General features: G+C 34.6%; 2 protein-coding genes and 1 non-coding gene across 6 annotated transcripts; 1 reads left to right on the top strand and 2 right to left on the bottom strand.

Annotated features, from left to right (window-relative positions):
* On the top strand, window positions 1-85 carry TRNAM-CAU (transfer RNA methionine (anticodon CAU)). Its single transcript is given in 2 exon segments — window positions 1-38; window positions 50-85. It is a non-coding gene; the product is annotated as a tRNA-Met (tRNA).
* Window positions 86-353: 268 nt separating this feature from the next.
* LOC132644674 (uncharacterized) lies at window positions 354-2,581 on the bottom strand. Its single transcript, XM_060361273.1, has 3 exons — window positions 1,742-2,581; window positions 1,269-1,590; window positions 354-890 (listed from the first exon to the last, which is right to left on the bottom strand). The coding sequence occupies exons 1-3, from the start codon at window positions 2,421-2,423 to the stop codon at window positions 437-439; spliced, it is 1,458 nt and encodes a 485-aa protein (XP_060217256.1). The 5' UTR covers window positions 2,424-2,581; the 3' UTR covers window positions 354-436.
* Window positions 2,582-3,599: 1,018 nt separating this feature from the next.
* On the bottom strand, window positions 3,600-11,716 carry LOC132599001 (cyclase-like protein 2). Of its 4 annotated transcripts, none has more exons than XM_060312203.1 (7): window positions 11,057-11,716; window positions 8,298-8,342; window positions 7,938-8,010; window positions 6,063-6,160; window positions 5,073-5,143; window positions 4,098-4,253; window positions 3,600-3,840 (listed from the first exon to the last, which is right to left on the bottom strand). In XM_060312203.1, exons 1-6 carry the CDS (start codon window positions 11,469-11,471, stop codon window positions 4,128-4,130), a joined length of 828 nt encoding a protein of 275 aa, XP_060168186.1. In that variant the 5' UTR covers window positions 11,472-11,716; the 3' UTR covers window positions 3,600-3,840; window positions 4,098-4,127. The 4 variants fall into 4 exon arrangements, with proteins under 4 accessions (XP_060168186.1, XP_060168184.1, XP_060168185.1 ...); XM_060312201.1 differs by lacking the exon at window positions 11,057-11,716 and adding an exon at window positions 9,847-10,791 and having other exon boundaries at window positions 3,600-3,917; XM_060312202.1 differs by lacking the exon at window positions 11,057-11,716 and adding an exon at window positions 9,847-10,791 and having other exon boundaries at window positions 3,600-3,884.
* Window positions 11,717-14,185: the final 2,469 nt, after the last annotated feature.

Raw genomic sequence — 14,185 nt, 5'->3', positions numbered from 1 at the left:
GGGGTGGTGGCGCAGTTGGCTAGCGCGTAGGTCTCATAGCTTCTGAGTTATCCTGAGGTCGAGAGTTCGAGCCTCTCTCACCCCATTATTCCATTTCTTGCTCTTTCCCATGAATTTAGAGTACAACTTTCCAAATAAAAAAGAAAACATAATTATTTTTGCCCAACTTTAGTACATTTCCATTGAACATAGTTTTTGATACATTTCTTTGGTTTCTAACCTTATTTCTTTTCTTGCTCTTTCCCATAAATTTAGAGTACAACTTTCCAAATAAAAAAGAAAACATAATTATTTTTGCCCAACTTTAGTACATTTCCATTGAACGTAGTTTTTGATACATTTCTTTGGTTTCTAACCTTATTTTCCGGTTAACTCTTTATTCGAGCAACAATTAATCAAAAAAAAATTATTCAAGCAACAATTATATCAAGAAACTCTAGCGCTTGCAGACAACTCCACGTCCATGAATTCCACTGTTGCATTTTAAGCTTGGCAGCTCCAAATCGTTCAACGAACTTACATTCTCATTTACTGCTTGAAACTTAGCAACAGAGCAATCAGCATTAAAGAGTCCTGAAGTTGAAAACTCTTTGTCACCTCCCATGATAGGCATCAAAGCACCCATCTTCACTCTGCTCACGTAGTTCCTTCTATAAGTTTGCCCCAAAACACCACTCACTTCATCACTAAGTGACAAGAACTTGAATCCAAGTTCAAGATGAGCAAAGCAATCGTCTTGTGTTATGCCATAGTTATGAACTCTAGATTCTTTCTCCGTAATAGGCACCACCTTTGCTGTAATCTTGAAAATATTTTCAACTTCGATTACAATTTCATTGATCTTGCTGGTTCGAGTGATGTATGTTGTTGGTCCAGATACAGACATCCACCTGTTGAGACATAATGTATAATTAAATCAAAAACAACTTAAATTTTTGGATGAGGTGGTCATATAATTCTACATGATATCAGATCACACAAGAGCTTCAAATCTCGAAAAATAAAAAATGTATTTACGCCAGGTGGACACTTTGTTGATTTGTATTTAAAAGTTAATCACTTTTATCACAGTTAGAGTCGTGATCTGAATTTTAGTTTTGAATTCCAGTTTTCTGACCAAGTGGTCAGTTTTGTATTTTAGATCACTTATCGCTTTGAAAAAGTAGTTGACATGTTTATGCAAATCAATCAAATGTTTGACATGTTTGGCTAATTAAAAACAAGACTTATGCATACACCTATTGAAACATAATATAATTAAGCACTACCTTTCGCCTTGGTTGTTGGGGAGAACAACAGTTTCACCATCAAAGTTGAGGGAGAGGTGGTCGATGGCCTCATCCCATGTTGCTGTCTTCTGTGCTCCAATAGAAATATTGTGTGTACCATATAAAATACCGATGGCTTGAACCCAAGTGAAGTCTCTCTTCATATTCTCATTTCGCTTTCCTATGAAGTGGGCATTAATGTGGAGATTAGAATCTGAGACCAAGCAAAAATCTTTGTCCTTCTTGCCGTGGAAGTAAAAAGTAATTCCATCTGCACCAATGAAACGTGGATCTTGGCAAACTGCTCCCGGCTTGTCACAACCTGTATTCCAATAAATTAATAGTCAATACCAACTAAAAAAATCAAGTTGTCACCGATTTGTTATAGACTCCGACAACATATCAGTTAATCGTGCTTCAGCGTATATAAGTCAAATTCATTAAAAGAAAATATATGTGGAAGAGAAACTTACTGCAGACAGGTTTGCAAGAGACACAATCAACTTGACAAGTAGTAGGGCAAGAACTAGGGCAAGTATGTTCTTGATTATAACAACTTGGGTATTTCTTGTTCTTGCACTTACACTTCTTGGGAGATGTTGATGGAGGAGATGGAGGTGATGTTGATGGAGGTGATGTTGATGGAGGTGGAGGTGATGCTGATGGAGGTGGGGAATAGGGAGGTGAAGGTGAAGTTGATGGAGGAGGGGAATAGGGAGGTGGAGGTGGGCCATCAATGCAAATAGGCTTGCAAGAACGACACTCAGTTATGCAGCCATTGGGACAGAATTTGGGACAAACATGTGGAAGATTTTTGCATTGTTTGATCTCATCATCAGAGCAATGAGAATGACTTGGATTATTGGCTATTCCAGGAGGAGTGGCCTCTACTATTGCCACAAGCATTACCAAGAAAATCCCAACACCCACAACATTGTGAGCATATGATCGAGCCATTTGAATAATTGAGCTGTGAATATGAGAACCTTTTGGTAAATATGTTGTTGAAATACTAGTATTGTATTGAATTATGTGATTTGCTAAGGCGTACTGCCCCTTTTTATAGTAGTTGAGAATGAGACAAGTAAGCATATTGTTTCGTGTCATAATGTCAACGTATTTAGTATAATTGCATGTTTCTTGATATGTCATCATTCACATATTTCTTTTATCAAGTCAACCTCAATTTTTTTCACATCTTATACATTACATACATCTTTTCTTGAATCTTAATTTAGAGTAGCTTAAAAAGAAACTAAAGAGAATTCGGCAATCCGTTTATGTGCAATTAAGGAGAAATAATATGAGTTTAATTAACTTATGTACATTGACAGTGCTATAAAAGAATTTTTACACTATCTAGTCATTTAACCACAGATAACCATTCATAAAAAAAAGTGCGATAAGAACCTGGAAAATATAGCAGATTACCTGCCACAATGTTTAAATAAACTAATAGTGGTATAAAATTCATTTACACTGTCAATATATATATTACTTAGATCCATTACTAATACTCGTACATGTATGTGATCGACCCTACGAACGAAGCAATCAGAAGGAAAGAAATATGTTAACTTGTGAAGAGCTTATAGTGTTAATGAAGGGTGATTTTGGAGGGTGGCGAGGGTCGTCGGTACTTTTCTTCTCCATTAATCTGGTACGAGTGGTTTGCGTAAATTCATTAGTACGTAAAGAACATGACGAATAAGGTCAGAGTTCTGCATGGCTTTCAGTGTCGGCTCGTATGGGAAATTTTGGGGTTCTGGTTTTGAACCTATTTTGTCCTTCAATTTGGGCTATTAGGATCGGGTATGTGGGTTAAATGGATCTCATTTTTCTTTTTTTTTTTCTTTTTTTTTTTCAGTTAAAGCGGACCCCAAGACGAGTGATGTCGCATGCACTTAAGCAATGTGCAAAGGATTTTAACCGAATTTTTATTTTCCGATGAGAGTGACTTTCAATAGATTAGTGAATAGTTTAGTGATTTTTATGCGGCAAAACAAAAAGTAGTGACTTTCCAGCAGTAGACTAATGTTTGGTGGTTAAGCTTTATGTTACGTTAAGAATTTATATCTGGTGAAATTGTTACGAAGAGTCCCAAGAAACAAAGAAGAGAAGAGGAAAGATTTGATATAATTGAATGTTAACCCTTTAAGATTTCACCACAGGCCACAATTTAAGCTTTCATTCAAATAGCATAAAACTCAAGAAAAATTGTCTTTTCTCGCTCGAGAATAATTTTTTACCTCTCAAAGTGAATTTATTCGTAACTATTGGGTGGAGATAAAAATAGCAAGACTCCTCAGTAGTAGGATAAGGATGGAAAGGTAGAAAGCAATATGATGACCGTAATCATTTGCACCTTAAGACAAAAATAACTCTGATCTAAATATGTTGATCATTCTCCGTCAATCCATAAAACCATAAGACATACCATGAAATCTACATATTATTTGCTCATGCTATGTGTTTTCAGCCTAAAAGCTAATAATATTACAGCATAAACTACTCCGAGAATATGTCCTCCCTTGCAGCACTTTTTCTTATTCAACGCTATCTCCAGTGCTTCCTGCAGCAATTTATCCAAGCAAATAATAAGAAGAGGGTGTACCGCTGAACACACATAATCAAGAAGAGAAGAAAAGGCTATGAATTTCATGCCGTGAATTGTGTGGATGTCAAGTCAGCATTAGATCGAATGGATTCAAGTACATGCAAAACCAAGATCATATAAAATGTTTTTCACATTGAACAAGATAATATACAAGGTAACATGTTATTCATCAAAAAAAAAAAAACATACAAGCTAACATGTTTAAAAAGTACCTTATGGTTGAGGCGGAGACGAGGACAGTATTACTTAATCAGTATACATCTAATAGGCGATCCCTCCGCACCAAGCAACCTTAAGGGCAGACAGTGTACGGTGTATATGCCAGCTTCTATATCATCCAGCTTCAGCCCTTCTACAAGAATAATTTCCTGGAATATTTCAAACACCATAAGATTGGGAAGGGATTATTACTGGCATCAGAACAAATAAATGTCAATTAAGTGACTAATTCTACACATTCTAAATATCTTTTCAAAACAAGGAACAGAGATGACTACAATTATCTTCTTCTTCTTCTTCTTTTTTTTTCATTTTTGTTTAGAAAACAAATCATCCAACTTGCTTTCACTATCTAGAAAACTAAGTTCACATCATTGGTCAACCATCAAAAGGTTGAAATTTTTTCTAAGTTTATGTTCAGCTAACCTCCACTCTATTTCCAATTCAGATTTCATCTTTTGTGAGTTTCATAACTTGAAGCAACCATACAGGTAACTCTAAATTCTGACCACGTAGCAATTAGGAAATATTACATTGAATCATTTAGTTATCGGCCCTTCACCGTATTCGGTTGGACTAAGGTTAAACAAGGCTAACAAGTATCCTGGTAAACAAGTTGGGAAACTGATCTAAGCCTTGAAAATGGAATCACCCATATAGGAAAGCAGGGCTTTTCTATCTCAATGATATGCAATCATTTCTGTTTTTTTCTTTTTTCACCTTTAGAAAAAACAATGAGTTGGATCACCACATTTCTCGTGGAACTATGAAATACAAACTCAGCAGAAGTAGAAATTAGGCAATTCAGAATATCAGAATTTTGGGTAAGGCTAAGAATGTTCATTATATACATTTGAAACCACATCTCCCACCCCCACCCCACCCAGGGGCATCCACAATTTTCCCGTGATAGAGTATCGAATCATAGGGGGCACTAAAGGTTCAGTAATCCGAATATGACGACTTACCCTGCTTTTCAGGAAAACATGATGGGAAGGAAGCAAATCATCAAATGCAGCAACCGATAAGTAATCAATTCCTGGAAACAAAAGCAAATGTCAGTTATGAATCCTTCTAGCTGTCAATAATGCTTAAGGGTAAACCAGGAATTAGATTATCACTCATTTACTCTAGCTGAACTGCAACCGTAAGACAGTAAGACACCGAAGCCTCTCAGGACAAAGTCAAAGTACAGGAGTTCATAATTTGAGGGCAACAAATGGGAAAACTATGATGAATTATGGGCAATGAAATTTGTCAACAGAAGGCAGTAATGGACAAATAAATGAGGATAATAAAAATACGTGAACCATGATACACACGGACTAAAAATCAAGATAAAACAAGATAGTAGAATTAATCCAGGTTCCTTATATCAATAATAGAAAATTCGGATATTAGTCAGGGAGAAGATAATACAAATATATATATGCATCTGTATTAATTAGATACTCGTTCAAGCATTTATATGAATTGCTGCGTGATGTTCCACTTACTCATGACACAAAGCATAAAGTATTGATGAGATTCATGTAGAGTTATTTCTTGTAACTGACAAAGTATATGTACACCAAAGATCCGGTAAGGAGCACACAAGAAAGTGCAAGTTATGGGAAAATTTTCACTTATTACTCTAGATACCATAAAAGAGGAGGTAATAATGAGCTACGTGGATTATATGCAGAAACCAAATGTAGACACCAAGTCAGGACTAAGCAAAGAAGGTAGTAGTTGGAGATAGCAACCGTGTCAATCAAGCAAGGTGCCACAAGAAAATAAAATAAAAAAGAGGAATCCTCTGACCATAGAGGCGTAACAATACACGAAGTATACTGTTTATAGTTGAACACTACTGTAACCGACATTCTGTTTCGGTAAGTAACACTACTGTAACCAACATTCAAACATTCAAGCACACAGTAAACAAAAACGTCATAGATCATTGAGCAATATCTCACCAACAAGTTTGATGTCAGTGTTATCCACTAGCCACTGCGCTCCATCCTTCATGAAACCGACATAGCTTGTGTCAAATGCCTTTTTCCACATAAGACGCCTGAAATTCGATTAAGTTCAATCAAGACACTGTAAGACTGTAACTGTACATCCAAGTCAAATCATTAAAAATTCCATGTGAAGTGTTGCCTAAGGGAACCTGATAACATCCACGCTTCTTTCTATACCGAAGTGATTATTCATAGGTGAATTAGTTGAAATATGAGCAACAACTACATAAAGAACGAGTGTACCAAGACTTGTGAAGGAACATCTCATTCATTGCACTAAATGCCAAACCTTAATTGGTTATCATTCAATAGGGCTGCGAAAAATTTACCCAGAAAGAGAATTTACCACTAAAAGAACAAGAGAAAAGGTCGCAGGAGTTACAGACAGATATTTTGTATAATCCATCAACATTAGGTTAGGCTATGTAATGCATGAGTAACGCATGAGAAACAACAAATGGGCGCCACATGGATGTTTGGTCTGGAGAGTACGTGATTAAGATACTATTTGAAATGTTTAGCCATTCCAGTAACAACTTGATCATGGTATGACAGTAAACTAAAGAAGATACAAATAGATGTACAAAATGAACAGATAGAGAATGTGCTGTTAGTTTAATTTATTCTATTTTTTTGACAGGTATGCTGTGAGTTTCATTATATTTCTCGCAATTCATCAATCTATCTACTGGAGATTTTGGAAGAGTAATCCAAGATATACATTTTGTATACGCACATTGTCCAGGGTCAAAGGGCAATTTTTTGCTATGTTCTAGTTAGTTTTCAACTTCCACTTCCAACTTTCAGGATTTAATCAACAATCCAAACAATGCTCCAAGAAGCAGAAACTGATCACACCCCACACAAGCTTAACTCTTGCATTGGCCGACAATTTAGACTTGAACAAGAAGTAAAAGCGTGAACTTCGCTTAACATTTGACAACCCTCTTTGTACAATACCACAAAGAAAGAACAGTAACAAACATAAAGATGCGAAAACTCACAAAGAGCCAAATTTCCTTCAGAGTACTAAATCAGATGTAAGGATTAAAAAAATTAATAGATGTCTGTTGTTTATCTTTGTAATTATAAACAACCTGACCTGAAGGAAACTGCTCTAAGCGGCACTAATTTTGAAAAATGTGTCGACGCGTCACTTATCAAAGAGGTTAGTCTTGAGCAAGCCGCTAAAAGGGTATCTCAAGATCAAGCTTAACGATGTAGGGGTGTATTTGCAAAATAATAAAGGGTCTAGGTGATTTCTGATAATTAAAGTTGGACCCCCTAATGTAAGTTTTCTGGTTACCCGTCGAGCTACTTTGGTTATGGCGCTAGTGGAATACTTTTCATTCAAATGAAAAACCACAAACCAGATTCCTTGAGCATTTGGTAAAATCTGTAAATTCTGGAGATACTCCAAACCTATTAATAATGAGAAGAGCAAACAAAAACACAAAACATAACAGTGACACGTGACAAAACTTCCAACAACTTCACTATAATATACAGCAACCAAAAAAGAAAGGAGAAGCTACATATAACTTAGAGAAATCTTGAAGAATGGAACTTCGATCAACAACAAACATGAAACTTAAGCAAAGTTCTAAGATAAAAAAGGGCAGCCCGGTGCACTAAGCTCCCGCTATGCGCGGGGTCCGGGGAAGGGCCGGACCACAAGGGTCTATTGTACGCAGCCTTACCTTGCATTTCTGCAAGAGGCTGTTTCCACGGCTCGAACCCGTGACCTCCTGGTCACATGGCAGCAACTTTACCAGTTACGCCAAGGCTCCCCTTCAAGCAAAGTTCTAAGATACTGCTATAAATTACCTGTCAGTGTTTAGTGTCCTGAAAAGTACTCGTTTGACTCCCTTGGGGATATGTAAGGATTGCATAACATCGGCTGAATAAAAGAAAACAAAAGTATGATCATATATAGCCAATAAACTTATGCAAACAACTCTTGTCTGCCACTCAAATCTCAGAGAGTATTTCTTCCTCATAGTTGTTACATATCATATTGTATGCAAGGTAAAGACAGAGCATAAGTTTTAGCTCAACAATTTCAAGTCAACTGATATGATGGCAAATTGAGAACTACTTAAGACAATAAGGTGGAATAATTGATCCAATAATAGGAGAGTTTATCATCCTAGAGACATTCAGCATGAGTGGGGATGGGAGATTTACCAGTTAAGTTCTTGTCTCTCGGAACATCAACTAGCAATGCAGGACCTGTTAAAGCAAGTGAAGGACATCATCGTTAATGCATGAAAATGGGTAATACTGACTGTAAAAAGATAAAACACTAATACAAACTGCTAAAAAACTAACAAAGGGAGAAACATTAGCAGTATGGCAGTATGTAAAAGTGAAGAAATAATTTACTGTTAAAAAAAAAAAGTGAAGAAATAATTTTAATAAAAAATAGACAGGAAGCCATACTCTGAAAAGGAAAGAGAATCTAGATCAATAATAAACCCTTAAAAGGACTACAACCAGTCAAACGAAAAACAAAATGTTAAGGATCTTTGTAGGAGGTATCTTTCCAATAAAGAAGATAGCAAAGAAAGGAAATTTCTTTATTCCATGAAAAACATTAAAAAGAACAATATCATGTGAGTGTATCTCAGATGAATGGATCAACGTAAATACTGTCAGAGAAAATGCATCAAATTTGAGTACATATGCCTCGTGAAGCAAGAAAAGCTAGGTACTAACTGTATCTACTGAAGAATCAAAACGATTTACACGAATACCATAAATGTATGTAGCAGTAAGAATAAACTCCCAGCATGCAACCCACACAGACACTCTTCCTTTCCTTCTCTCCCTTTTCTCAGCAATGAGAAAAGCTTTGCCATAAATAAGGCCTATGGACTGTCACAGAAGAAACAGTTTTTTTTTTTTTGGAGGGTCAACGATTCACCAAAGAAACTGACTTTACGTTTCAGGGCTTCCTATGAGGTTGTTTACTAGCTTCTTCCTCTTTTTTTTAATTTGATTAGAACCAAATGTTTGCCAGATACAAAACTGGCCTATACTGCTACTCTTGGACATCTGGGAGGATATCAATACCTTAGACTCTAGAATCATAGTCATAAAATCTTTATCGAAAGAGGATAAAAGATACTCCCTCTATTTCAATTTATGTGACATAGTTTGACTCAGCACGGAATTTAAATAAAAAGAGGAGATTTTTTCAACTTGTGGTTATAAGACTATTGAAACTTGTGGTCTTAAACATGCAATAACATTTGTGTAGCTATAAAAGCTTCTCATTAAGAACAAAATGTGAAGTTCATCGTGAGATACAAAATGAGAAGTTCATAGTGAGATACAAAATGAGAAGTTTATAGTTAGATGTTTCCAAATATAGAAATGTGTCATTCTCTTTGGAAAGGAGAAATAAGGAAATTAGTATCTCATAAACTGGAGCAGAAGAAGTAATTAAGACTGAAAATAGATTTCAAAATGTTCTAATTCTTAGACCAGGTCTCAAACTGTTTCCAATGATTGTTTTTTTAAGACCTAATCTCCAGTCTCCAATATCTGATCAATTTGAAAGAGCAAGTAAAATCCATGCGGTGTAGAAATAATCAGAGACATGAGTAGAATTAATCAGAGCCATGAGTATTTAAAAATAAGCACATGAGTAATCATTTTTCTAAAGCACAAGAGCTATCATATAACTAGAAGTTTTTAATGCCATCAAAGGTAGAATTTCTGGGGCTAATACCATTTAGAACTCTAAGGTCAAGGGAATCAACATCAAACCCTGCATCATAGTAATCGGCAAACACATGTCCTGGTGCATCAACGTGAGTGCCAGCATGAACGCCTAATCTCAATTCGGAAAAGTTGTAATCAGAGCCATTCTTCATGCTCGACAAAAGAGTGAGAAACTGTCCAATTCCTTCGTCAGAATCTCCCACAGGAGTATTAGGATTGAACTGGTGTGTGATATCAAATATTTGTCCACCTTCATACACCTCTCTCCTCACAGGTCTCAAATCATCACTAGATCCAACACAAGAACCCGGTTCATCACCATATCCAGTTGGGTATGCATCATTAGGTGATGAAAAAGCAAGTGATATTGTACTTACAGCCAGCAACTCAGCTAATACGAGCAACTTACACACAGCCCTCATCTTACTTTCCAAAAAAGGCATGAACTTTAGCAATGAAAACTTCAATATGGTCAAGTATAGTAGATATAGCAGTTCTTGTGAAATTTTCGTTAGGTAAACATTGACTTCTCTTCAAGAAGATGCTTTTTTTAAAAGTTTTGGATAACATTCAATACCTTGGATGCCTCCAAAGATACCTTGACAGTTGGGTCCCTACAAATATTTAATAAGTACAAGTTGCGCTAAGAGCACCAATCTCCAGAAGGAGCTCACAACAAAACAAAGTTTTCAAACGTAGCTGCCCTAGCAGAGGTCAAGAATAACGTGCTGAATATCGCTATCTAAATTCATCAAACACGTAGCCCCATCAATTACAAGACACATATATGCAAGGTGCAACAATGTGCCTCAAATTGACCGTTACTAGACTAGAAGCTTACGTGAAGGAGACACCAAATCACAAGATAGTCAAGGAACCAAGAGATAACAGCTCACCAGTTAATCTAATACAATAAGTGGTCGTCTGCTATGCTAGACAAGCATAAATAGTCCTTATTTGGTTATCCATCCTGGAATAAGCGATGCCTGCCCGATGTTGGAATAATAATACCGGGAATAGTTATCCCGGATAAAATAAAGAAAATGACAAAAATACCCCTCAAATACTTTTTCTACTAAACAAGAAGGAAGTCAACTAATCCCACCAATAATTATCCTCAAACCAAACGACCCTAATAATACTACTACGAGTTATGTGCTTAAAAGAAACTAATGTGCGATTACTGGAGAAAAAAAGAGATGGAAATTAATTCTTACCATTAAGAACTTCGAGGTCAAGAGTGTCCACATCAAATCCAGCATCAAAATAATGATCATAAACATGACCAGGAGCATCAATATGAGTACCAGTGTGTGTGGGTAGTTTCATCTCAGAGTTATTAGCAAGTGACCCATTTTTCATACTATTAGGCAACCACAAGAATTGGCCAAGCCCATCTTCTAAACCCCATGAAGGCATATCAGGTGTCATTCGATGAGTAATGTCGAAAATCCGACCGTTACCATAAACTTCACGACGGACAGGAATTAGGTTGTCGGAATCTGTAGATTCATACGAGGTGGTCGTTTCGATACCGTAAGGTGAGGGATAAGCGGAATTAGCGAATGAAAGGATTGGATTTAGGATTAATTGTGAAAGAGTGATTAGTAGAAGAAAAGTAGGGATCTTCATCTTTGAAGACTGTGTTTACAATGTCAGATTAGTTTGTTGTAGTTTTGATTACTCAAGTCGCTGAGCAAAATAGAGATGGTAAAAGATTATGATTATATATAACTTTAAGATTGGATAAAATATCCGGGTTTTGGGGTGTTTAATTTGAAGCAAATTCTATTTTCTCAAGGGGTGGATAGTAGATTATAACAAAACAAGAAGTTTATAAGCGGATAAAGTTTCAGTGGGAAATAAACACTGTGATTGGATTATTATTTTTTTCCAATAAGATAAGTTCTCTTTCCATTAGGACCAAAAAAAAATTTATGGGAGTTTTTCAAAGGCAATAATCGAATCAAATTGAGATTTTTATGACCGTTTTCAGATTAGTATTTATAGTTTTGACTAGTCTCATACACGTATCTCATTTAACAACAAATACTAGAGAGGAAAAAAATTGCACATAGCTATTTTGTTAATCCGGTTCTAAATTGTACATAGCTATAATTTTTTTTTAATAATTTGTTACTAATTTATTGCTAAATAGGATCAACGACGAATTCTAATGTTTAACTTTTCATCGCTAATTCGTGTTTATTTAGTAGAATCCCGCATTATGTGTTTATAAACTTAAAATAACCAGTTTTAATATCCAAATCTCTAATTAGTATCATGTCAAGATTATACTTCAAAGTCCGACTAAACTTGATATGATTAAAATTTCATGCACAAGTTTTATACAAAAGAAAATCAAGGACGTGCCATCATCCAAGTAAATACATGAAATTAATTTTAGAAAGAAAATTTAAGTGATTATGAAATTTAAATAAACACGCAATTCTACCTTACATTTAAGACTTCAATTAAATGTGTAATATAACTGGGATTTTTCTGCCTTTGTGAAATCTGGTAAGATATCTCAGCACATGAATAAAAAAATTTAGGAAAATTTATATGTTTAAAACAATTTAATTATTATGATGTCTTCTTAGATTTCAACCGACTGTTTTAGTGTTTGTATTTTAAAATCAATTACTATAAATTGAGTGTTGAAACATTATACTTCCTTTTTGTCTTATATAGGAGATTTTCAAGCGTTCCATTTAGTAGTATTTGAACCGACAAGAGAAGATTGACCGCATCATATTTTTATAAATTTTAACCTCTTCTTTTATTATTCTTAGTCTTTATCCAAAATTCTAATTAGCATCATGTGAAAATTATACTTCAAAGTCCAACTAAACTTGATATGATTAAGTTTCATTCAAAAAAAATCATGTACATGTCTGTTTAATCCAAGTAGATACAAGAAATTAATTTTAAAGAGAAAATTCAAGTGATTAAGGAAATTAAATTACCTACAGATTTCAATAATATCTAGGTACGCCTTTTCCGAAGTGAGATTATCACTTTCTACTACAATGTACATCTTTTTGAACAAATATTGTCAACAGATGTTGAATAATCAATTTCATAACTCACAAGTCACGATCGAAGATTAGTTTCAGCTTTCAATAAATCATCAAGTCACAGCGATGAATTGTGCTGATCAGATTCCAATTATAGCTAGGTACGGCTTGTCCAAAGTGAGACTATCACTTTCTATGTACTTCATCTTTTTGAACAAATATTATCAATAGAGGTAGAATAATCAATTTCATAACTCACAAGTCACGGTCGAAGATTGTTGCAGCTTTCAATAAATTATCAAGTCACAGCCAGCTGTCGATGAATTATGCCGATCTGCAACATAAATAATATTGCGTATCTAGAAATTAAGTAATAATGATTTTAGATAAATATAAAACCACACCAATACCAGAAGAAAAATAAATAACTTGATTGAGATATAAAAAATAAAAAAATAAAAAGGAAAAAGCTCAACATTGTTTGGTAGAACATGCTATCAAAAGACAATACAATCGGTGAAATGTAAAACCACAATATATTCATTCCCTCAAGTTTTTATAAAGAAGACCATATATAGATTCTATCAGAATCCATTGCAAATTAGGATCCTTCTTTTACCATCGGTGATTCACGTGAACAAAATTATGGTAAGTTTGAAAGCTATATCATGCAAAATTTTAATTGATTTTATGTGGGCAGAAAAGAATAAGGACGTAATTCTAGACCTAATAAAAGTACTTCTAAGTGCACTTTATTTATTGTTTTCTACTTATTTTCTTTCAATTTCTTTTTTAAACTAAATGAAATTATATAAAGTTATTAATGGGTTATAACTCTATAACAAAGTAAATATGGACTTCTAAACATAAAAGGAAACCTAAGATGCACGGAAGTTGCTACTTTGATTTTCAGTGTTATTTCAAAAATAATGGTGAATTTTTTTTGCTTAAAAAAAATGAAATATTATAAAAATAATTAAATAATAACTCAAGGAAAATAGTAAATGACAATTTTGTCTATTGTAGTGTCTTTTAATGAAGGATAAAAAGTTCAATCAACATTTCTAAGGTCCTTCGTGCTTTTAATATAGTATAAATTACTGAAGTTGTTGAGCAAAATAAAGATGGTAAAAGGATTATGATTAACATTTTGATTGGATAAAAGATCCGATTTTGGGGGCGTTTTATTTGAAACAATTTTTATTTTCTAAATCTATATCTATATCTATATTCGTGTATAATATAAAGTTAGGTATAGACCTCAATGTGTCATCTCTCTATGACCAAGGATCCTATTTTTATTTTATTTTTGACTTTTTCCTCACT

This window comes from Lycium barbarum, chromosome 6, assembly GCF_019175385.1.
Source record: "Lycium barbarum isolate Lr01 chromosome 6, ASM1917538v2, whole genome shotgun sequence".
NCBI lineage: Eukaryota > Viridiplantae > Streptophyta > Magnoliopsida > Solanales > Solanaceae > Lycium > Lycium barbarum.
Note: the sequence above shows the minus strand (reverse complement) of the source record. Positions and strands in the feature narration are given on the sequence as shown.